Genomic DNA, 24158 nt, shown 5'->3' with positions numbered 1-24158 from the left:
ATGTTGTAGGTGGATTCATCCTTTATGCTCTAGCACATGCTGGCTGCGGGCAAACGCGAATGCGCGGCCTAGCACAGCACGCGCGCGAGGGCACACGAACAAAAAAAAAAAAATCCCGGCGTGGGGCATAGGAGGAGGAGAAAAGCAAGCGTACAAAATAAAAAACGGTGCGCGGCATGGGAGAGGAGGAAAAGCAAGCGCACAAAAAAAATAGAAAGAAAACGGCGCGCGGAGAGGGAGGAGAGGGGGTGGAGGCGAGAGCGGCTGTTGTTACTGTTGCCCTGACGACGTAAGCAACGTAATCGCCACGTCATCGCCCTTTGAGCTTGGCGGCCTTCTGCAAGGGGCGTAACTCAATAGCGCTCTCGGCGCTGTCGGCGCTTGCGTCGGAGGAGCGTTTGAATTTCGCGTCCTATGGGAGGTATACGAAGAAACCGACCCTTGGTCGTCGCAGTCGTAGTAGTCCGTAACCAGTCTTACGCTTTGACCTCCAAGGTGGTGCCGGTGGGAGATTTTTCCTCTGCGTTGTTGAACAATAAAAAATTCGCAGCGTGCGCGTTAATTAAAAGCCGAATTCTTCTGTCTCTCATTCCCCATTAGCAGCCATTGGCATGTTCCAGTAGGAAACGTTAGTAGAAGTAGAAGTGTAAGTGTTAGCTAAAAGCCGACTTCTTCTGTCTCTCATTCCCATAAGCAGCCATTGTTTACCTCCAAGGTAGTGCCTGGTGAGATTTCTCCTGTGCGTGATTAAACAATAAAAATTTTGTTCAAAACGCCGTTGATTGATGAAATAAACCAACGAAAGACGCCAGATGTTTTGTAAAAGCAAAACGAAAGAACGCCAGATGTTTCTAAAGCAAAACGAAAAGACGCCAGCTGCTTCACGAAAGACGCCAGATTTTTCTAAAGCAATGGTTTTCTAAACAATGAAAATTCACAGCGTACATGTAAAATTAAAGTGAGCTGCAAGTCGTCATAAGTCATCGAACCTTTAGTATAAACGCGCCCGATCTCACGTCGGTGATGATGTACTGGGCAGAATTCACGGAAGATTCACGGTTTACCGATGAACCTCCGCAGCTTCGCCCACTCATCATCATTCACTCCGTGGATATGCTGTGATTTTTTTTTTTTTTAGTCCCGCCAGACTGGTCACGCGAACAACACAATGACGAAGTGAACGCGCAGCTCGCGCTCATTTAGCAAAGCTTGAGTGGTTGCGTGATATTTTTTGCACAATTTCGTGCTCACGCTCACGACGTGTTTTCCCTTGTGTTTTCATTCAAGGTCACCTTCGCATGAGACATATAAGGTTTTAGCCTCAAAATCTGAGGCAAAGCTAGGTGCAGAACTGCTTGAAGCCGGCTTCACCTTCGCCGAGGGCACGTTTTCTCCAGGATCGGCCCACGCAAAATTTTGTCTTTATTATTATCTTTTTTTTTACAGGGAGGACGACGCCGCGAAAACTACCTAACAGCTAGAGCTCATATATTAAACGATCGAATCATGGTAAATTACATGACTGAAAGTATGGAGGAAGAGAGGGAGCATAGAGTGGAGGGGAGGAATGAAACACTCAGAATATGTTGATTGTGCAGTTCATCAGTGTACTTTTTTGTTGTCATCAATCGTCGCGTAACGTAAACATTATGCAAAATCACGTCGACGTTTTTCGGAGTTGAAAATCTGTTCAGCGGAGTTTTCAGCAAACGATATATTTTATCTGAGCACTAGAGCCATCTAGCGACGATAACGCTAATAAAAAGAAGTGGGCCGTTTACGACGATCTGGCAGTCAGTTAATCCGTCGGTTTGTACCTTATTGGTTGTTCAGCCTATTTGCTTGGGAAAAGTTTGTCAGATATGCGGTAGTGCGGAAATTTGTGATTCACTCTTACTTGTAATCTTTCTTAATCGCCTGTCGTCTTCGGATGGGATGCTACTAGTGGACGTAAGCTGTCTACTGAAAGGGCACTGTTCTTAATGAATGTAAGTGAAACTTTACTTGCTCGTAGCAGCACCTGAATGATCGTATGGAAACATTTATGTAGTGCTACAAATACCAGCAATGGAAGAGCCGCAGTTAAGTATTCTTAAAGTATCACTCGTCGGCACACGGCGTCGACCGCTAGTTTTGATGCCTCCGCACTGTTAGATTCGATCTCGGCGTCTGTCAAAATATCAACACACTGTAGTATGCGCACATAGAAATTACTCAGTTCGTATAACGTGCACACGCTTTGAAATGCCGCAATGCCGGTAGAAATGTGCAACGCATAAGGAGTGCGTTGGCCAGGTGGGAGTTCCGATGACGCGTTCGCATCAATTTATCGGATTTTAAGCGTGTCTGATTTCGCTCACCTCTGGTTGGACCTGTTTACTGCATTTTACACGGCGCCCGCAAAACACAGCATTGCCATATTTTTAAATTACGCTTATACTAGAGAATTATGCCTTGCTGTATTCATTTCCCGAGTCACAAGGGTAGATGTTTATGTGCGGATCTTAGTTGCAGTAAGCCTTCGATCTTTAGAGAGCATTATATCTGTTGTTGACGTTCCTGTCTATCACAACAGTCACTATTTATTAGTTCACTTAAAGAAAAATCGCGTGGTTAATTGTGTCCTTTGCCTTGATGGACGCGGAAAGCTTTGCGTATAATACTTGAAGATCTAACGCTGTCTGTAGTGCTCCGAAACTGCAAAATAAATGCATTATTGTCCTGTGTTTTATTATTATTTAGGCGAAAAACTTGGAAGTGCGTGCCATTATATAGGCGGTCTGGTGATGATCTTTCACTGAGTACTGCTCTGTGAACAAGACAGTACCTCTTGACAGAAAGCATGACCAGCTACTCCGGGAACAAGCATTGTTCGTAGCATGGGCGAGTGAGGGGCTGTGATTAATGTTCTGGCGATCTAATGTTAATATTGAGTTGGTATTACACAAAGTTTATTTATTGTATTGGGCTATTGGAGTAGAATGACTTAGATTCATTTTCTGGTGCAGATAGAATGATTTGTAGTGGAAGATGGGAACAAAGTGTTTGGTCAGTTTTTCGTTTGGTTAATGCATGTTGTGTATTGCAGGTGGTGCAGATGCTTACAAACATTGTAAGGAAACAATAATCTTACTCGTCACATTTATCAACAGTCTCGGAAACGGAAATTTCTTAATTTCTGTCAGTTTGATTCTTTTCCCGAAAATTTCAGTGTGTTGGCTTCGTGGTTTTTAACATGTTGAGAGCAGTATTTAGCAGGACATTCAGCAATCTTCGGTATGTTCGGTATTGGGTTGCACGCCACCAATGCATTCTTCAGCATTCAACATAGATGGTGGTGATGCAGTAATAGTGAAGTAAGCCAATGCATTGGATGTGTTGTGTCTACTGTATTTACTGTATATGTGTTTGTAACTGTTTATGAAGAATTTCAGAGCTCCTAAAAAGCTGTGTTTTTTAAAACATTTTTTAAAATGGCAGAATGATTATATAACACCTTGTCTGGTTGTATGATCAGGCTGTTGTAAAAATTGGAGATAATTGTGCACTAATGACATTAACCAGAAGATCACTGCCTAATTTCTGCTCCATTGTCACAATTTGATGACTTGACATCTTTATCTCATGGTTGAAGCTTTGATATCAGGATTAGCAGCAATGTGTACATTAGCCAGTCTTCAATTAACACCTGTAAAGATGAAATGTCAGGCTTAAAAAATTACCTTCTGCATAGACTTGCACATGTATATTGACAGGTAGCACTGGTATTCTTGGGCAAGCACAGATAAGTTTTGTGTATGCTTTCTTTTCCGCTAAAGTGCAGCCTTTCAGGTGATAGTCGACGTTTGTTTTGTCTGTTTGCCAATGTCTACATGCCAAACTTTTTCTACGAGACTTCTTACAGTCTTAGTTTGTTGCACTGTTTTTTTCCCACGTAGAATGTTTGAGAAGTTACCTTTTGATATATTTGGTGAAGTAAGTAGCTGCCACTGAGGGTGATAAAGAAAATAATTTGTTAGCAATATTCTAATGCTGGCCAGATGTCCAGCATTATGATAATAATGCATGCAGTTGTGTGCTGGCAAGCAGGAAGGTATAGTGCTGTAGCCTTAGCTACTGCATTGGCTGTCTGGACAGTCAAAGCAGTGGTAGTAGTGAAGTTTAGACAGTAGTAATCTAGGTGAAATCAGCAGTGCGACATCTTGAATTTGTAATGGGAGAAAGGTCCTATATATCTCTGGCTCTGTTAAGTTGCACTTAGCTGAAGGAAAAGGCCATTATAACTATAGGGGGTATGCACTTGACGTCATCCGTGAGGAGCGCTAGCAGCGGGGTCGCCATTTTGACGGTCCGTGCACTCGCCGCATGCCAAAAAAAGACTCGCTGCACGCGCTGTGCCCGAGATCGGCACTGCACAAATGACTAGAGACATCCGGAGCACCTTCTGCACGCCGACGCGTGGACGGCACGAACGGCATGTACGAACGGACCTCTAAGATGGCGCGGCAATGGTGTTGCCGCCTTGCGGATCAAGGCTCAGTGCATACACCCTATATAATGAATGCATCAATGGATCCTTGGGCTTTGGGGTCAGCATATTTTCGTCAAGTTGCTGACACCAATATAAATAGTTCTCTTGATGCAGAGCAAGTACTCATGGTACCTCTTTTCATATATGACATTTATTACCTTCTCTGTAGTGTTATACTGAAGGTGACAGAAAACGACTGGTGCTGTCTGGATGTTCTTTACAGCCACTTCCTGAGACCAGGCCTCAAAATTTTGTTTAAGCTACCACCCATGAGATGGTGCAGCAGTGTCAATGTCTTGTACTGGCCGAGGCAGGAAGTGCTGTTTTCGTATGACTTTGCACAATGCACACTCCTTGTATACTGTGAAGTATATGAGATACCAATGTACCTGAATCTGTAGACCATGCACTATGTGTTTACTCTCAGTACATCTACAATCTGCATTTGTTGCTTACTTCTCTTGCCCGGTTTGACAAACAGTCGTTCCTAAAGCAAGTGATTCTGTATATTTGATGGACTTGGAAACTTATTTTTCAGTTGATCTTTCTCGATTTTCAAAGGTACACTCAGTAGGCATCTTCACAAGTTATGGCCATACATGGAAAGCTTTAAGTGGCTGTCTAGGGAGCATTTTACTGCAAGAATATTTCAAGTTTGTTCATTATTATAAGAAAAATAAAATTTTCTGTTGCTATGTTGCTAGGAGGCGAGCTCCATTGGCAACATAGTGGAACCTTGTTAACTAGAACATCTAGGGACCAAAAAATGTGTTAACAGGATTTTCATTTACCAATAAATATGTGCAGCACTATATGTAATATACCCTCATAATGTTATTGATACGTTAAGTAAAAGAAGCAAATGTATCGGCTGCCCTGGTGTGGGGAATAGTTGACAGCTGCTGGATGGACTAGTCTTTGTTAGTTCCTGTTTCAAGGAGGCACCTGTGGCGCATTAAAAATGAAATTCACCTCTTAATGCCCCAACTGGTACCTGAATAGCATGTAATTGTGCTTGAAGAATCTTTGTCTGTACTTATTGGAGGCTATTTTCTGTATAAAAGATGGGTGTCACAAAAATATATTTCAGATTTGGCCCTCTTTGGATAAAACTCCTTTAGAGCTTGCTTCTATTGTGCCATTCACAGATCTTTTTGAAAACTTTGTTCCACTTAATGAAACTTCTTTTGCATTAGTCGTGCACATAACTAACCAATTGAAAGGCTGTTTTTTTGTTGAAGCAGCAGGTTGATTTAAGCAATTCCCATTCACTGAGACTCTACTCTAGTTGCTTTCTTAATTTACCTAGACAATCAACATTTATACCCTACTCTCCTCCTTTACAAGAACTGGAGGACCTCATCACACTTATATTGCCAGCCCAGTCTCCTTTTTCTAAAATGCAATGAGCATTCCTTGCCCACATTGCAATTTGTATTATGTTTCTAGTACATTAACTCTGGTATTTTTTCTAATAAAGAAAAAGCCTTGAAAACTGATACTGATTGCTACTGAACTTGTGTCCCGACGCTGTATCTACTTGGCCATGGTCACAAGCTTGGCAAAGAGCGATTTATTCTCCTCGTTTGAACACTCATTGTTAAGTTACCAGTGCAATCTTGGAGGCCCTACTATAGGAGGGGGACATTCTGTATGCCACAAGGGGATGCAGCTGTCAGGGGAAAAGGCTAGAAGAAAGCCCAGTGGCAGTGCGTGGCTCATTCATGGCATGTTTAGGCAGTCATGCAAAACTGAGTGTGCAAAAACGGACACAAGGGAGAAGTCGGGCGTTTGTGTTGTCCTTACTTCTCTCTTGTGTCCGTGTTTGCACGCCCCATCTCTTAACATGAATCCCTGCCAACTAGCTAAGCTTTCTGTTATTCAAATGGTTTGGCAGTGTCTCCATCAATTCTCTCTTATTGTCTTTAAACCAGATCACATGATAACAAAAAATCAGTTTCCGAACATGACACTAAATGAACCTTTAGCAATCCTTTCAGTAATGAATCTCGATCCCACCACCTAATTAAACTTAGAAGAATTGAAATTTGTGTGAGTTTATCAGATTCCAGTAATGCTGTTAAAGTGCAAAAGGACGACAACTTTAGGGGGTAAGGCAAGCAGGCTAGTGCAGACAGGCCAGCACATGTCCTTTCTGCCTTACTTTCTTGTACTATTATCCTTTTGCACTTTGACACAGTTATGACACAAAATAACATGTGCCCCACCACTTGACTGCTACGTGCAGTAATGATGATAAATGCATCTGAAGTATTAGTCCTGCTTGAATTGCCTGAAAACAAGCCGTATATGAACCTTTATGTCCACTGTGCGGAGCTTGTTTTTGATCGTATGCATATGTCAGCAGCCGGTATAGCAGTATGCTGATGAATCCTGTGCGCCTAGTGTTGGAACTCGGTGCTGCACATAATTTGTAAGGTTTGAGGTCACTTATGGCATTTAAAACTAATAAAAAAATACGAAGCTCAAGGGGTGGTGATGTCGAAAAGGCTGTGTGTCTAGTTTCGCTCGAGCATGCACGGACACACTGAGTTCAGCAGACAACAGTTACCTGCCCCCAGAAGTGTGTCATTTATATCAAAACTTAAAACGAAGTGTTTGCTTACTTCAGCCTGTTAATTTAAATACAACTATTATACACAGTAACAACAGGAAAAAGTGCATCTGATCCAAGCAGTGCTGTTGATTTATGTCAGCTATTGGCCATTAGTAGCAACCTGCCAAATGATGAAATCTGGTGACTGTGAGCAGCTTTTAAGAGAGGGCGCTTGAGAAAGCGATAACTTCATGCTCCGCTTGTGAACTCTATGTGCTGTGCACGACTACAAAATTTGACTGAACTGTTGATAACAGCCTTCACTACTTGTAAAGCATGTTTTTTCACCAAGCCCAATAGGACCCCTTTAATGTCAACTAGTATATGAGCTACTCCTGTTTGTTCTCTTATCCACTATGCTGTCTTCCAGCTTTCAATGTTATACCTATCATTTTCCATTGTATCGCATGCTGTGTGGTCCTTAACTTCTTCTCGAGTTTCATTGTTATTCTCTAAGTTTCTGTTAGTAATGGCAGAATGCAAGTATTGCATACTTTGCACTTAAATTCTATGCAGTTAGCTTTTTCCTTTTGTCATCTGTTTTATGCATTAGAAGATGCATAGATAATTTCTGTGGCTATCATTTATTGTTACTGTTGGCAAATTCATATAATTTTAAGGCAGTGGGCACTTCAGGTGTTGGCATGCCACATCCTTCTTGGATCTTAAATTGGTTAAGTTCCTATTGACACTTGCAGATGAACTTGGCCTTTGTTTTGGCATAGCACAAAAATGTGATTAGTTGCAATTAAGGTGACCTACCTTGTGCTAATGTCACCTGGCGTGTCTGTGCCTCTGCATAAGAAATGCACACACTTGGGGCTGGGAACATATTTTGAATGGCTAGTTCATTGTGCAGTGCGATTTCACAAACTCTTTTGCTGCCATTTATGCAGTCTTCAGCTTCTTTGAGAGGCGCTTTGTGACAGATTTGTCTTTCAAATTTTTTTCAGAATTTCGAGTTGAAGTACACCGTTCCATGCCTTGATGGGCACATGTTACTCAAGTAAGAGCAAGTCAGCATCACAGCCGTACTCCTCTGCTCCCATGTCGGCTTCCTCTTCGCAAGATAGCGCGCTACGTCTACCACGTGCCACTCCTTACACCAGGGGAACAGTTGCACCTACAGATACGTCGGAGGTGAACTTCCGACGTTGTATTCCTCCCCCTACTAAATACCGTGCCAACACTTTACAGTCCGGAAATCTGCAAGGCAAAGCCAATGCTACAATTACAACAGACTTTGCGGAGAAGAGCAGGAGAGCTGTGACTGACAATGCTGATGTGAACAATCCCAGCTTCAATAACAACTTTGAGGATGGAAGCTCGTCCCAAGATTTCACAAACCTTAAGAAGGATGTCATTGATAGTGGTACACATAATGTAACAGACAGTTGCTCATTGCAGCTTAGAACAGAGGGGGCCAAGGCATCTTCAGAGAACTCTGAACGCATACAATATGGAGCCACCAAAATCCCAACCAAGATTACAGCACACCTTAGTGGGCTTCCTAAGCCTCAGGTTGCTGTTGTTACAACCAGAGTGCCACCTGTACCACAGCGGGCTACGAGTGAGAAGTTACATGCAGCAGCTCGTATCTCTAACCAACCAGTGGGAGAAGCTGCAGAAAAGCGGGCTGGTTGCCAGCACCGTGTGTCGCCGGACAAGGAAAGCATTTCAGACAGGAGCCACAGCGGAGACAGCGGTAGCACCGACTACGACTCTGGTCTGGGCCACTCTCTGAGTGACCCACCTGCTGGCAGTGAGAGTGGCGGGAAGGCTCAGAGCAGCAGCACGACGCTACAGGTGGAGTCGTCGCCTGTTCTCAAGGAGGCGGTGGGTGTAGAAAATGAGTTGGACTCGGCTGTGCTGCCCACAACGCTCCCCGTTGGAGCACAACTGGCTACAGTCGATGGAACTGCCTCCAAGATGGGTGTGTATGACCAGCCGGACTCCTACGCGGCATACCGGGGAATCCTGTCTTATCGGCGCATCACTCCGCTAAAAAAATATTCAGAGGCTCCTCAGTGGAAGCGAACTGTTGAACCAAAGAACACAAAGGGTTTCAGTAGCCCAACTAGGGCTGTCATTGCCAAGGGAATACTGACCAAGGGTGCCAAGGCAGCTCATGCAGCAAAGGATTGCTCACCAGAGCGGAAGAGAGAGGGAGTTGCAAAAGGAGCTTCTCTGCCGTCGGCTCCACTCAGCCCAAGCAAGGAAGAGAAAAGTGCTGGGTTCCTCAGCCCCACGTCAGATGGATTCTTAATCGATGATGATATCTCTGATCAGCCAGGGCTGATCGCCCTGGAGCGGTCTCGAGGAAGAGGGGCACCGTCAGTGAAGAAGTCCATCTTTGAGCTGCATGCTCTACAGTCATTTAGTGGACGACAGACTAAAGTTGACCGAACATTGGATGACCTCCACCCCTTATGTTCTGATGCTGGATCATCTTGTTCAAGCCTGGGTTCTGATGACCTTATGCTGGACTTTGAAACTAGCACATGCAAGGATTCCGCAGAAGTGTGAGTGGTCTACCTGTTCTGCTTGATTACTGAACTTCTATGTATCCAATATGTTACTTCACACTTCAGTATTTTGTATACGTTGTTGTCATCTATCAGTGCATCATGCTCTGATTTTACAAAATGTTGATGATATAGTACTTTAAAACCTGTATTGTTTTGGCATTCTGGCAAAACAACAGCTTTCTAATAAGTTTTTTCATATAGTAAGCCATTATTAACACAGTACCTTTACTAAATTTTGTTTCCCAAAACATTTTCAGTGCACATGTGCCTTGTTTAGGCTGTGCCACAAGGTGAGTGTGCCTGACTTGGTGTAATAGGCCCACATATAAAAGGGATAGAGCATCATTTGAGATAGACCCACAGCTAGAAAGTGTGTGTTTTTTGGTGACTGAGATCAACGCTCTATCTTTCATTCAACGGGGGTTTATATTTTTAATTCATTGGAAAAAATGACGTTTGGTGCCCCACATGGGCAGAACCAGGCACGGTATCCTATCATGTGGCCTTCCATTAGTCTATGGAGCTCGTGGACTTTTATTTAATGTTAAATGCATTGCACATTTTTTTTATGTTATCGGTCTTTTTGTATAGCTTACAATGGACAGCTAAATATTCATTTGTTTTGAATAGAAAAGTGGTGCTGCCTTTGTGTAATATAGCAACAGTGTGATTGCTGAGCAACATGTGAAAGTTCCTCATGCAGCTTTCACGTGAAAACATGCGTAGCCTTGAAGCTTGGACAAGAGCTTGATGTATGTACTGACCCAGATGGTGACGCCCACGAAGGGGAGGGTGGGGGGAAGAGGTGTGGGAAGCAGTGGTCGCGGTGTATGCAGAGAGGCACGCATTTGTAAGAATTGTTTTAACGCGAGAGCGTTAAAAAGCTCGTTTTGCAGAAATTCTGGTGTTTTCATCGGCGTTGTTAGTTGCGAGCGAAAAATCAGCGTTGTCCGTGACCAAAAAATCGATAAAGATGCAAATCCAAAAAATTTGTTTCGAGTAAGAATCAAACCCAGGCCTTCTGCGTGGCAAGCAGGTGTTCTACCATAGAGCCATGCCATTGCTTGAAACAGCTTTGAAAAAAACACTATAAATGTCTTGTAGTGGAAGGAGTCTCCTCAATGCATGTAATATTGCGTGGCAGAAGCGTAGAATCGCGCCAGGCGTCAAAACATGTGAATTGCGCAACGAGTGGGTGTTTTAAAGGCCCACCCATTACAAAGCGCTCTGACATATTTAATCATCATTATCAGCAAAAGCATCAACAAAGTGAGCAGCTGCATAGGTTGGCGTTAGGGGTGTGCGAATATCAAATTTTTCGAATACGAATCGAATACGAATATCCACCTTCGAATATCGAATCGAATATCGAATATCGAAGGAAAAATGCCTCCACAGTAACAATATTTGATTTAACATGTAGCTATTTGAAAAAAAAAACATTAACAGCCTGACTGGCAACACAACATACACTGCTATCTCCAGAACACAATGTCCAGACTAGCACAATGCACATCACAACACAAGCAGATATCACGGCACAATGAAAGTAATGACTAAATGTTATCATGAAGAAATATGAGTTGCTCCACATGATCAGGCAGCAGGCGCTCCCTTCTAACAGAGACAACGCCCCCCCCCCCCCCCCCCGCCACTGAAAAGGCACGCTCGCTTGGAACAGAAGTGGCTGGTATAGGGAGTTACATGGGGCAAAGCTTTGCCAGACTGGGGTATCTGAAGGTGCCTACAGTCTGCCACCAGTCACATGCCGGGTCACTGTCTATCTTCAGAAGTGGTCCCGCATAGTGAACGAGTGGTAGTGCGGCACGTTACGGCCGCATAATATTGAAAATGTGCGGTTACATGATCGCCAACAGCGCTGCACGTCGGAGATGCACCAGCAATAAATCATACGTATTGGGGCGCTCGTCGCAGGCAGATATCGTGCCTCCGTGTACTTACGATGTTTATCGCTCGTCTCGGCAACGTTTTTAGCTATACGAACGCAGCAGAAATGTGGAAGACGAGTTATTTTGTGCATGATAATCGAATCGCATATTCGAATTTTTCGAATATTCGAAGTTATCGTATGTTCGAAACCTTTCGAATACACGATTTTCGAATCGAATACGAATATTTCGAATGTAATATTCGACGAATATTCGAAACTTTCGAATATTCGCACACCCCTAGTTGGCGTGTGTTGTCTTACGGACACGTAGTGGGCCCTTCGCTGATTCGCAAAAGGAAGAATTATGATTTAGTGGGCACTGTGCAACTGTACTTGCAGTAGGCATTCTAGCATAGTTTGAAATGGCTAATGTTATATGCACACACATTCGTTTCCTTGCGGCACAGTTGAGGCATGCACCGAGAACCGAAGCTAGGCTAGCAATTGAGAAGGCGATACACAGGGACCCGATTGCACTGTCACGTTCTGCTCTTGAAGGCGAAGCTCAAGCGTCCTCAAAGTTTTAAATGCGAAGCATTTCGTAGTGAACCCAAGTCACTTTGAGTGTTTCTGTCTGTCTGTCTGTCTCTGTGTATGTGTGTGTGTGTGTCTGTTTGTGGCTGCCTACTCTTTTGTGATCGACCGAAATTGGCATGGGAGGGTAAGAGTATTTGACGAATATGACTGTCTGGTCAGGACATGAATAATGTGAAAATCCTGTCATGTACGTCGTCAAACCCTTTCCTCCAGGCATGTGTGGCACATAACCGTTTACCACGGGCCGCGGTGTATGGGCATGCACCACAGGTGATTGACAGTTTATATCTACCCACGAACGGTGATAACAGACATTGGTAATTTAAATGTGAGAGCATTAACAAAAACTCGCATCGGCAGCATTGACCCGACGAATGCAAAGAATAACAATTAGGATCCCAGGAGGAATCGAACCCAAGCATTCTGCGTAGCAGTCAGGTATTCTACCACAGAGCCACGCCAGGTCTAGAAACTACTTCGGAAAAACACCCTATGCAGACGTAATGTCGCTGCAACGTCAATTGTGGTTGTGGTGCTGGCTATTTTTATAACAAACCAATAAACACTACATTTGTACTCCTGTGATACTGGTGTCATGTCAGGTTAACGTCTGTGATTCCAGTGTTGGCTATGCTTTTATAGCGGTCTAATAAAGATTACATTTTTATTCCTATGACTCAGCAAGCTATCTTCAGTGTTGCTCGCCCCCAGAGGAATATGCTAACGAAAGTTACATTGGACATTTACATCACTGCACCGTAAAGTGCACTTCGTTTCGGTAATACTGACTTATGTACTGTAACGTTAGTGCTGACGTTACATAAGACCATAAGTTACCCTTTAATGCCAGTGTTGTCGACGTGCCTGGTAAGCCCACTATGTGCACACTACTACACTTACAAAAACACTTCGATCTACCTCATAATGCTTGCCTCAAAGCCAAAAAATGCAGCATAGAACTACTCGCTGACTGCTTCTCATGAAACTGATTCCATCAAGGAGTGGGAGCTACCGAATTTTTTTTAATCACAATTTTAAGTTCATATATGCAAGGTTTACTTCCAGCAGTCTTCTACATGTCTAGCATCATTTCAGCCAGCAATTATGAATGTTAAGGTTGTGAGAGGAGAAGAGGGAGGACAAGTGGGGCTCACCCCACCCCTAATGAAATATGATAACTGGTCCATTACATAGAGATTGCATTAGGGTGTGTCCAGATAAGATTGAACGCAAAGTCCCGGTCACCATTCCCGATATTGATTAAACTTACTGTAGGCCTAGGAATTAAACCCACAACAGTGGTTTCGAAGTTAGTATTGTGAAAAAAAATGTTGTTCGCCTGAGAAAAAAAAATATAAATTTTGGCCGCAAAAACCACTTTTCTGCCAATTCCGCGATTTCTGAATTTTGAGCGCACCTAGGGAAAAATCTATGCACTTCTTGATCATAATATTTATTCCCATCAAAGAACTAGTGAAATACAATCTTAAGAGTCTATTATTTTCTCTATCTGTCGAAGCACTTTTGAAGAAAAAAATCACAAACTTGGCAACTCGCACAAAATACCTGTATTTCAGGCATTTATTGGTACATACAGGTTGAACTGAGGATAATAAAAATCGGCACATATTAATTTTGATATTAGCGCTCTCTTTTAAAATAATTTTCGTTGTTTTATTGCACTCCGTTTTATTCCATAATTGTGCTAAAATGTAAGTGTTTTACCAAAAATGCCGAAGTTTGAAAATAGTTTTCTTAAAAAGGCCATTTTTAATTTTTTTTAAAAATCCCTCTGATTCAAGTCAAGGACGTCGTCTACCATTGTGCTTAAAAAAACTTTGCATTAATTTGGTTGCTAACAAGTTATAATGCGTCACATGTGACTAAGTCAGCCTAGCGACCGCGCCATTCGTTATGTACTGAAAATCAATATGTTGTTCAATATAATTGTACGCGACATAATCACAAAGCAGCAGCTCCACAACAACAAATTCGCAGCCATGTATCATGGTTCAGCAAGCTTTGTGTTGCGATTAGCCGCTTGACAAACAGCAGCGGCTGCTCGATGCTGCGGGCGCTCACATTACATGACGGCAGCTTCGACTGCGGGCGAGCTCCGCTTGCGCGCCAAGCTATGTTCATAGAACGAACTAGATAAGAAATGCATCACTGTGAAAGGTGAAGGCTGTTAAGTGCCAACAAAAGCCATACTATACAACAAAAACTCTTGTTTGTTCTATGAGCGTAGTTTGGTGCACAAGCGGAACTTGCCCGCAGTCGAAGCTGCAGTCGTAATGTGAACGCACTCAGCATCGAGCGGCCGCTGCTGCGGGTTTGTCAAGCGGCTGATCGCAACACAAAGCTTGCTGAACCATGACAGCGGACTGTGAATTTGTTGTTATGAAGCTGCTGCTTTGTGATTATGTCGCGCACAATTATTTTGAACAACATGTATTCGATTTTCAGTACATAACGAACGGCGCTGCCGCTTGGCTGACTTGGTCACATGTGACGCATTATAACCTGTTAGCAACCAAAATAATGCAACATTTCTTTACACACAATGGTAGATGATGTCCTTGGCTTGAATCAGAGGGATCTTGAAAAAAAATAAGAAAATAAAAATGACCTTTTTGAGAAAACTATTTTCAAACTTCGACGTTTTTGGTAAATCACTTACGTTTCAGCACAATTATGGAATAAAACGGAGTGCAATAAAGCAACGAAAATTATTTTACAAGAGAGCGCTAATATCAAAATTAATATGTGCCGATTTTTGTTATCCTCAGTTTGACTTGTTTGTAGCAGTAAATTCCTGAAATATAGGTATTTTGTGCGAGTTGCCAAGTCGTGATTTTTTTCTTCAAAAGTGCTTCGACAGGTAGAGAAAGTAATAGACTCTTAAGATTGTATTACCCTTGTTTCTTGAGGGGAATAAATATTATGACTAAAAAGTGCATAGTTTTCAAAATTCAGGAATCGCGAAATTGGTGCAAACGTGGTTTTTGCGGCCAAAATTTATATATATTTTTTCCAGGCGAACAAAATTTTTTTTCACTAAACTAACTTCGATACCATTGTTGCGGGTCTAATTCCTAGGCCTAAAGTAAGTTTCATCAAAATCAGGAATGGTGACCGGGACCTCATGTTCGATCTTATATAGACACACCCATTATCGAGTTGCATAAATAGTTTTTAAGCGTTGTAGAGTTCGAGAGCTTCTACTTAACGCATTTATAAGTTTTGTGAAACTGCAGTCTTTTACGTGATGACAGATTACATTAATTACGGTGAATAGTACATGTATGTACTTAGACAGACCGTTCTGTGTTTGTTTTGCAAACATTTGTTCTATTGCTATTTGCTCTAATTGGCTTCCTGAAGACTATGTGGGGTACTTAAGTTTTGGTACTATACAATGGTCTGAATTTATCAGCAACTCCACCCACTGCAGTGGGCTGTGCTATTCTGCTGAGAAATCACGGTGTCACAGTTTCGCGGTGTTATGGTTCTGCTTTTTGGTGATAGCAAAAGGTCACGTTAAGGGAACTTGTCAAAATAAGTATGAAGCCTTCCATTACAGCAAACTTCATAATTATTGAACCATGTATCAACTGTCCACGAACCAGGAGCCTGACAGTTCTGTTCGTAAAGTGTGACAGCAGGTTTTTCACCACACAACTAGAACGTTTAGGTTGTAGTAACGTGACAAGACTTGATCAGAACACTTCTCTTTAATGGTGATAAGAAAACGTGGAAGATTTATGCAGCTTCTGCCCTGAACACTGTAACTAAACCATCAGGGAGATCACTATTGGAATACAAATATGAGATGCATTGCAGCATTGCGGGGTAACGTTAGATGGCCTGGAGTCACAGAACTAAGGAAACTGGCTGTCCGCAGGAAAATGAGGAACACTTAGTCAATTTCTTCTGGGAAAATAAATATGTATGCGTGCCTGTGCGCATAAACAATTTCATTAAACATGATACAACTAGTCTGGCTTCAAACCACGGATGAGCTTCTGTATAACATCACAATCATTTAAAAAAACAGGGTCTACAGTTAATAAACAGAGTCTTGATAACCAAGAAACAGGGTCACCACCATTGCAATGGCAATGAGCATTGCCATCATGTTGCATTTGGCAGAATCAGTTCAAGAGCTGGAAACACATTGTAGACACGATGTCTTAGATGTCACCTTTTAGTAAACCAAGCAAATAGAAATTTGAGAAAGGCAAGTACAGCAATGCACACTTACTATATCGTCTCTTTATTTTCAAAAGTGGCTGGAAAGGAAAATAGTTACTGAAAGTTGCACTCACTTCTGTGAAAGCCACCCGTCATTTCATTTTCTCAAATGGCGAGGTGGGTTATTTGCATTGCCCTCGCTTCTCAGTGTTGCTCGAATGAGGACATACATTTTTAGAAATTGCTCAGATAGAAAAAAATTTTGTCTGGTGCTTTTGATAGCAACTGCTACAAGTACAAACACTTCTGAAGTTGAGGTTTTCATTGTCCCATAGAAAAGCTAGGCCCTTAAAAATGTTTGTCAATCCCTTTTTAAATAAAGAAGTGTCATCTCATCACTGCCAACTTTGTTATTCTCCCTTCTCCATCTCCTCCCACCATCTTGCCTTCTTGAGATGATCTCTTTTAACTTTGGCATGCTTCATTTGTGCAATGTGGTGGTGGGCATAATCACAGTATTTTTTATTGCTGTTGTAGGTGGCATAGAACTAAAGCTTTCTCAGAATATTCTGATAAAACGTGATTTTGGGAGAGGTTCTGTCTGCTATAACTGTTGCTGGTTCCTGCTCATTAATAAGACACAATAAAAACAGAGAAGCTGGCAACAGCTTTATGTTGACAAGTGTTCTATGCAGGGATAAAAGGAGTAGGACGCAATAATATTTTGAAAAAGTCATTCATGCAGTAATTGATTATCTTTTTTTGAATATGCAATTTAGATAAAAAATTATTTTAAAATTACAAAAAAATATGCCACAAAAGAAAAAAGTGCTTCAATTCATACAGTACATGACTGCACTGAAATGTGTCGCTTATGAATGAGCAAAAAGTGCAGGGCCATCACAGTTGCTGGTTGTTTTACAGCGGGAAATTTTAAGTCCTGTTCATACCTAAGGGACAGTTTGCTCTATGGACAGCCACCAATGTTGATAATTTTCTTGTATATCCATCCATACTGATGAGGTAATTTCTTAAATATAGTTCTTGAAGTAAAAATGAAACGACTTATTTTGTGTTTGTAATTTTGGATCTTCACAGATGTGTGTGTGACTCTGAACCTTGTATGCAAACTGAAAGATCATATTATGTGGGACAGCTGTAAGATTGTATTATGTGGGACAGCGTAGAACGTCATGACTTTCGCTGGAGATAGAAGAAAAAAAAAATTTTCTAAAGCTTAGCATGTTTCATAACAATTTGCTTTGCACAGGTTTTTTTTGTTGCTGTTGATATCTTGACAGTCTTTGTGTATATGTACGTTGCAGTGCATCCAGTCCTGTTAAATATGCTGGAACACAACTGAGAAGGGTCGCACGTCCATCTCTTGCTTCCCAAGCAGAAAAGAGGAACTCGTGGGACAGTAATCACTCGGAGTAAGTTACATTACTCTGCTCTAAAATTACTGCTTGATCCAGAAACTGGTCAGCGTGCTAGCACACAACGCATTTTTTTTTCTTGAAGAAAGAAACTAGTAATTTGGCAGTCATCACAAGTGACATATTTCATTCTTGAGCATAACGTGCTTGGAGCAAATTCAAAATGCCTATTTTGATATTGTGCACTATAGATACGTCTGATAATAGCCACAGTGAAAAGTGATAGCAAGTATAGTATACACTATTAGGTCATTCCACGCCAAACGTCCCAGCAGTTTTGGCGACCATCTCAAATCTATTCAAAAAAGATTGGGCTGATTTATTGCTTTGAAAACTATGAATTGCAAGAATATTTCAGAGAGAAAAAAACTTTTGGTCATGTGGGAGCCTTCTGAATTTCACAGAGTGTCGTCTGAGTGATGTTTGTCAGAAAATTTATTCCAAGAGTATGGCTTCTCGTTTCAATACCAAATTTGGTTTACAAAGGCACTCGTGTGAGACGGTGGTTCTCAAATGGGGGTCCGCAAGGCCATGTTTGGGGGTCCGCGAAACCCATTCACGAAGAAAAAACGAGTTTTTTGGAGCCACACCATGTCTCGTGACAGCGGCCCCTTCTGATTTTTGGTATGCTTCGCCGCATTACGGCAGAGCTGACCTATGCTTCCCCTTCTCCATGAGATGGCTGTAAAGCTTTTGTTGCAGTTTTCTACGACATATGCACGCGAGCATACCTTTTCTAGGCTCGCATATTTGAAGAGGAAACATAGCTGGAAACAGGTTCAATATGGCTGCAGACTGCAAAACTTATTGGCAAGGTGTTGAGATTGAATCAGCTGGACACTGTAGTTTGACCATTCTTTGGCAGGGAGAAATAAGTGGCACCTATTTCACGCTGTATGTTGCGTTATAATTTCCTCCCCCCTCCCTTTTCTCTCACTGCAAGGGCTCCCTTATCACTTCCACCGGTCCACAAAGGGTCCCCGTAATGTCCATTGCTGAGAACCACTGGTGTAAGGTGTTCGAAGCTCAGTAATATTACTGCAATTTTTCTGCCATATTGCCTCCAGAAATTTTGGCAAAATGTTCTATGTTTGCATTTTTTCCCTTGTAATATTGCGCTATGTATGAATATCTGAGTAATGTATACTTACTCTATGGATGGTATATTTCACATTAAAAATATCTACAGACCACTGAAGTTTCTAAATTTTACAAGAAAAAAATCACGAATTTGAGAAAAGTCATCATTTTGGTCCACATTGAGATGCAGTTTACACCACGTGGTGCTCCAGTTAAAAATCAGCTTTATACCTCAATCAAAAGCCAATAAATAGTTCTTTTATGGCAAGTTTCATCATTACCTTTTTTTGTTGTAAGGAAGAAAATAATTTTTGAAATTCCCCGTTGATGGCGATAGGCAACTTCATTGAGGAAGCTGCGGTATGAATGACCAAATGGCAAAATAGCGGTCAATGGTGAACTTCAAAAATTTTCTTCCTTAAAAGAAAAAATGTGATGATAAAGTTTGCCATATATGAACTAATTACAGTAGAACCCCACTGATACGTTTTTCTCGGGACCATGAAAAAAGAACGTAAGAACCGAGAAATGGGAAAAAATTGGAAATTTGAGTAGTGGAGAGAAGCCCCAATTTTATTTCAGACCTTTCGTTTGAAGAAATCGAGCAGCGTCACCTGGTATATTTTCTCACACCCGATCAGTACAAGGTGTCTATAAAGCACCAGCAGTGCCATGTGGCTTTCGGCATCGTCATTGTGTGCAAATCTCTGCAACAAATTCAGCGCTGTTATGGCCAATGAAGCCGTTGGTTCCAGCAACTGCTCCGGCACCTGTTCCACCTCAACTTTGTCATCACTGACGCACACATTGGCACACTCAGCCACAATATTCTCGACGAACAATACAGCAGAGGTGACAACGTTGTCGTCAAAGGAAGCGTAATCGCTGTATGCGATGCCGTTGAATGGATCAGAACCAAATTTTAGCACCCAAACACATCACAGATGCCATGTTTAGATGAAAAATACATATCTCGAAGGTCATGTTTCTGGTGGCGAGACTTCAAAATGCATCATAGATGTCACCCTCACCACTTCTGGCGGCTGATTTGATCGTCAAGCCACTAAGTGGATCAAGCCAAGCCACGTGAAAAGTCAACACTGCCGCCTGGGTCATCTCGGAGGGCCGGTTCGCAACGCACAATGCGGGAGTGGTCCCACAGTTGTGGCGTAACAGCCATTGGATCCTATGGGAGCTATGCCAGTGCCGGCCAAAAACGATGCAACAGCCAGAAAAATGCAGCACCAGGGAACGTAACAGTGGAGTTCTTCTGCATTTGCTTTTGATTAAAGGGGCTCGCAACACTTTTTGAGCTTGGTCAGAAAACGCTGCCGATCGGTAGTCGAGGCTTCTGAGAACATGCGAGTCAAACATTATAGCGGCCTGGAATTGACAATTAGTTCTCAAAGTCGGCTAGTAGTGAGCTAGTACATAATTACCGCAGCCGCTGTGGGATGTTGCCACGTGCCCCCGCGCGCGCGCTTACAGTCTCATTGAAAGTAAGCCACGCATTCGAAGAAAAAAAAAGAAAAAGAATAGAAAGTGCTGAAGGTCATGAAGCGTGCTGACAAACAGGCACATCTTTTTGTCACCCCACCACCGCGTAGCTTTCAATGTGCTTGCTGGTATGAAGGAGAGAGGAAGCACTTGAAGTGTGAGATAAATCCCTGTAACTCCGCTCGTACTTGACGGATTCTAAAAACATTTGCGGCAGTAGATTTGTGGGGCAATAAGCTCTTTTAGTGAAGCCATTCGATGATTACTTGGAAAAGTGTTGCAGGGCCACTCTAAGGTATAAAGCTGATTTTTAACTGGAGCACCACGTCGTGTAAATTGCGCTTCATTGTGGACCAAAATCATGATTTTCTCAAATTTGTGATTCTTTCTCGTAATATTTACAAACCTTTGCGGTCTGAAAATGTTTTAAACACACAATATACCTTCTGTATAGTAAGTATTTATTACTCAGATATTCATACACATCACCATATTACAAGGAAAAAAAAAAAACGCAAACATGGATCATTTCGGCAATATTTCTGGAGGTGCATATGGCAGAAAAATTTTGGCAATATGATTCAGTTTCAAACGCCTTACCCAAACGCCTTTGCTTAATACATCAACCAATTTAGCATTGAAACGAGAGGTGACACTTAATAAGTTTTCTGACAAGCAAGTCAGATGTCACTCCGCGAAATTTGGAAGGCTCCCACATGACCAAAAAATTTTTTCTCTTCGAAATATTCTAGCAATTTATTGTTTTCAAAGCAATAAATCAAGATTTTTTAAAATACATTTGAGATGGTCGCCAGAACGGCTGGAACGTTTGGCGTGGAATAACCCTATTGTTACATTTGGTTGTCATGGTTTGGGCAGTTTTAGTAACTATGGCTTAAGAGACCAACTGTGTCAAACTGTGTCTGCAGTGGCCTTAGAAGGAAAGGCATGAAGTGACAGGGAGCTAGAACTGAGTAAAGGCTGTTAAGTAGTATTTAATTTTTGTAATGTACATATTTTGTGATAAACAGACATAATTAGGGACTACTTTGCAAAAGGAGCTGCAGATTTGGAACAAGCTTTGTTGCCTCAATCTGCAAAGAATTTATTGGGCTGTAAACACTAGAGACTGAGCATTCAACCTTTCACTGTCCTTGCAGTGAAGGGGCAGCCTTGCGCCGAGCATCTGACTCTCTCTCATCTCGATGGCCACTGAAAACGCCATCCAGTGGTGCTACTGCAGGTGAAGCACGTCCGCGCACTGTCAGCTTGCCACTGCGGCCACCTCGTCAGGTGGTGATGCAGGAGTGTGATGATGGCAGTGTGAAGTTAGACTCATCTTCATACCGGTCAGTGTGCCAGGACCTCAATGGACTGAAGACAATGCTCCTCAAGCTACGCCGCATACTACAGGATGTGAGTGTGTTTGTTGCACTTCAAACATGGTCCACTGGATCGCTTGGCGATAAAGAAGTACAAACCTGGTAAAAGAAAAATGAAAGCCTCAAGCTCATATTTGCTTATATTCCTGCGTGACTAATTTCTAGAATAGCATCTTCAGGCTTAAATGAAGAAGTGTGCCTAAAGGAGGAGAAACAAGCAAAATGTATATTGAAGGAAGTCATGATGTATATCGAAGGCAGTCGTAACAGCTAGTTGTAATGAATGTGCTTTCTTACATGAGCTTGCAAAAGATTCTCACTTTCACAAATGTATGCATTGTGCCTCAGTGGCAGCGAATGGTGTCTCATTGAAAGGAATTCAGAAGGGCATTTTGCCAGGGTTTGCTCCTCCGATTATTTTTTCGAGATATATTTTGTGAAAAAGCAATGGAGGCAAAGAAAGCTGCGCTTCTGAGTTATTTGACTTCAAAGCGCAACCCTCTATATTTCATTGCTACAAATATTTTGCTGTATGAAAAGTTGGACTGTCAGATAAAATTATATGGTCTGTGCCAATAATTTACCCCGTTGTATTTGATCAAGTTCCTGGCATAGGTGTACAGTTGTGTATGCTCTTGGCAGGGAGATTATTGTTTCTGCTCAATTTATCCATCTTGTGTGCTAGGAGGGTGTGTTTTGCCATATGGTGGCTCATATGAAGCCTAATACTTTTTTCTTGGTGAGACTTACTGAACGTGTGTCATGAATGTATTAAATCATACTGTTGCAAGCAGTAAAGGAAATGAAGTAAAAATGGTCCAAACAGGCCATTTAGGAGTCTTTTTCTTGAAAGGGTGCAGGGCCATAGAGGCCTTGTTTTCTGTCACTTTCTGAAATGGCTTTCTGAACCACTCATCACCACAAACCGCTCAGACAGAACGTCACAGGGAGAAAATGGAGGCTTGCATAGATCAAAAGTTGATGAAAAATTTATTCATTGTGTGTTATGTTTTGTGCTTATCTGATTGTTTCATGCTCACCCAAGAAAACCGTAATTTCCTCTTTTTTTTCACTCTGCATCGGGAAACTAGGGAGCTGCCATTGTGGCACTTCTCGCAGACAAGCGAAAGAGTTGTTTGCACTTATTTATAGTTTAAGAAAGAAACAGATAAGCGCTTCACACCATATGCAAAGAATAAGCGGTACACTTATGTATTTGAGACAACTTGACATTTTCCCTGACCAGATTCTGGTGTGAACATAGGCGTGCGCGAGGTTCCCCATCAGGGGGGGGGGGGCAAAGGTTCGTCACAGCGCCCCCCCACCCTACTAAGTCAATGTATGGGGCAGATTTTATGCCCCCCCCCCCCCCTCTTAGGTGACTAGAAGGGTCAATGTACGGGGCAGATTTTGCCCCCCCCCCCCCTTCTTAGGTGATTAGGGCCCCCCCTCCCCCCCATGCGCACGCCTATGGGTGTGAAGCGCCTTTTTTCAAAGTTCGTCACGTGAAGTTGGTCTGACATAACACAGCGGTGGCATTTTTTGATGAACAAAGAAACATGGGGACACTCACAGGGTGATGCTCATCACCCTGTGATTGTGTTTAATTCTCTGTGTTCTTTAATACCTGGCATTGAAGTAGCAGTGAAATGCTTTGCTAAATCGAAAGAAGAAATGCATATGTTTAAGTGGAAGCATGAAATGTAAATCAGCAGAGTTCCTTACATTGCAAACTTAGGTATATTGAGGTTTGTCTGTATTTAGGGGCACATTGCAGTACTTTGTTATGAATGCTGGGACCAGTCAGACTGTACTGTAGGCTCTTTTCTAGTTATTTCTGGCTTCTTGTAGACCTTGTTTAGGGTTTTATGCGGACAGTTTCTTTCAATTAGCACTGCCTTTAGTAGATGATCTATGTGATAAACAGAATTGCTGTCCTTACATCAATTCCTTCTTATACATTGTACTTGTCCCAGAAAGATCCCCCTTTTGCAGTGTTCCAGGTGATGATCAGTTTAATCAAAATATTGCTGGTTATGTATGAGTTGGCTTTCTGTAAAGCACAGTTTTTAGTTGTATAGTTTTAGTTTTTTAGCTTTTTAAGCCTAAGCTCTTGTGTCAAGGAAGTTAATTTTACCAGCACAGCACATGGTGAATTAACAGTAGGAAGAAAGTGGTTAAAATGACAAATTACATTTTGTGCAGTTCTGCTATGTTATCACATAACGATTTCATCTGTGTAGTGAAGGTAGGTGCAGTCTTTTGCAGGGATGATTTTGACAGCTCTGATTTTAATTGTCCTATGAAGATTTTGCCTATGTCTATGTCCAAAAGCAGTTCCCATGCAAGTGCTGAGTCAGCATGTATAGGTTGAAGCAAATTCAATGCAGTTAAAGGGGTAAGAG

At 42.1% G+C, this 24158-nt stretch overlaps 1 protein-coding gene across 4 annotated transcripts in view; it reads left to right on the top strand.

Moving 5' to 3' along the window:
* The first annotated feature begins 1751 nt into the window (after nt 1–1751).
* LOC119402309 (uncharacterized) overlaps nt 1752–24158 on the top strand; it is an 89245-nt gene continuing 66838 nt past the window's right edge. For all 4 annotated transcript variants that reach the window (XM_037669479.2, XM_037669462.2, XM_037669467.2 and 1 more), the window contains exons 1-4: nt 1752–1988; nt 8102–9670; nt 17684–17791; nt 21532–21787. In XM_037669479.2, the coding sequence (XP_037525407.1) occupies nt 8136–9670; nt 17684–17791; nt 21532–21787 (1899 nt within the window). In that variant the 5' untranslated portion in view covers nt 1752–1988; nt 8102–8135. The remainder of the gene's footprint in view (nt 1989–8101; nt 9671–17683; nt 17792–21531; nt 21788–24158) is intronic.

The sequence above is a fragment of the Rhipicephalus sanguineus genome, chromosome 1 (assembly GCF_013339695.2).
Source record: "Rhipicephalus sanguineus isolate Rsan-2018 chromosome 1, BIME_Rsan_1.4, whole genome shotgun sequence".
Taxonomy (NCBI): Eukaryota; Metazoa; Arthropoda; class Arachnida; order Ixodida; family Ixodidae; genus Rhipicephalus; species Rhipicephalus sanguineus.
The sequence above is the reverse complement of the archived record's forward strand: the minus strand, read 5'-3'. Positions and strand labels throughout refer to the sequence as shown.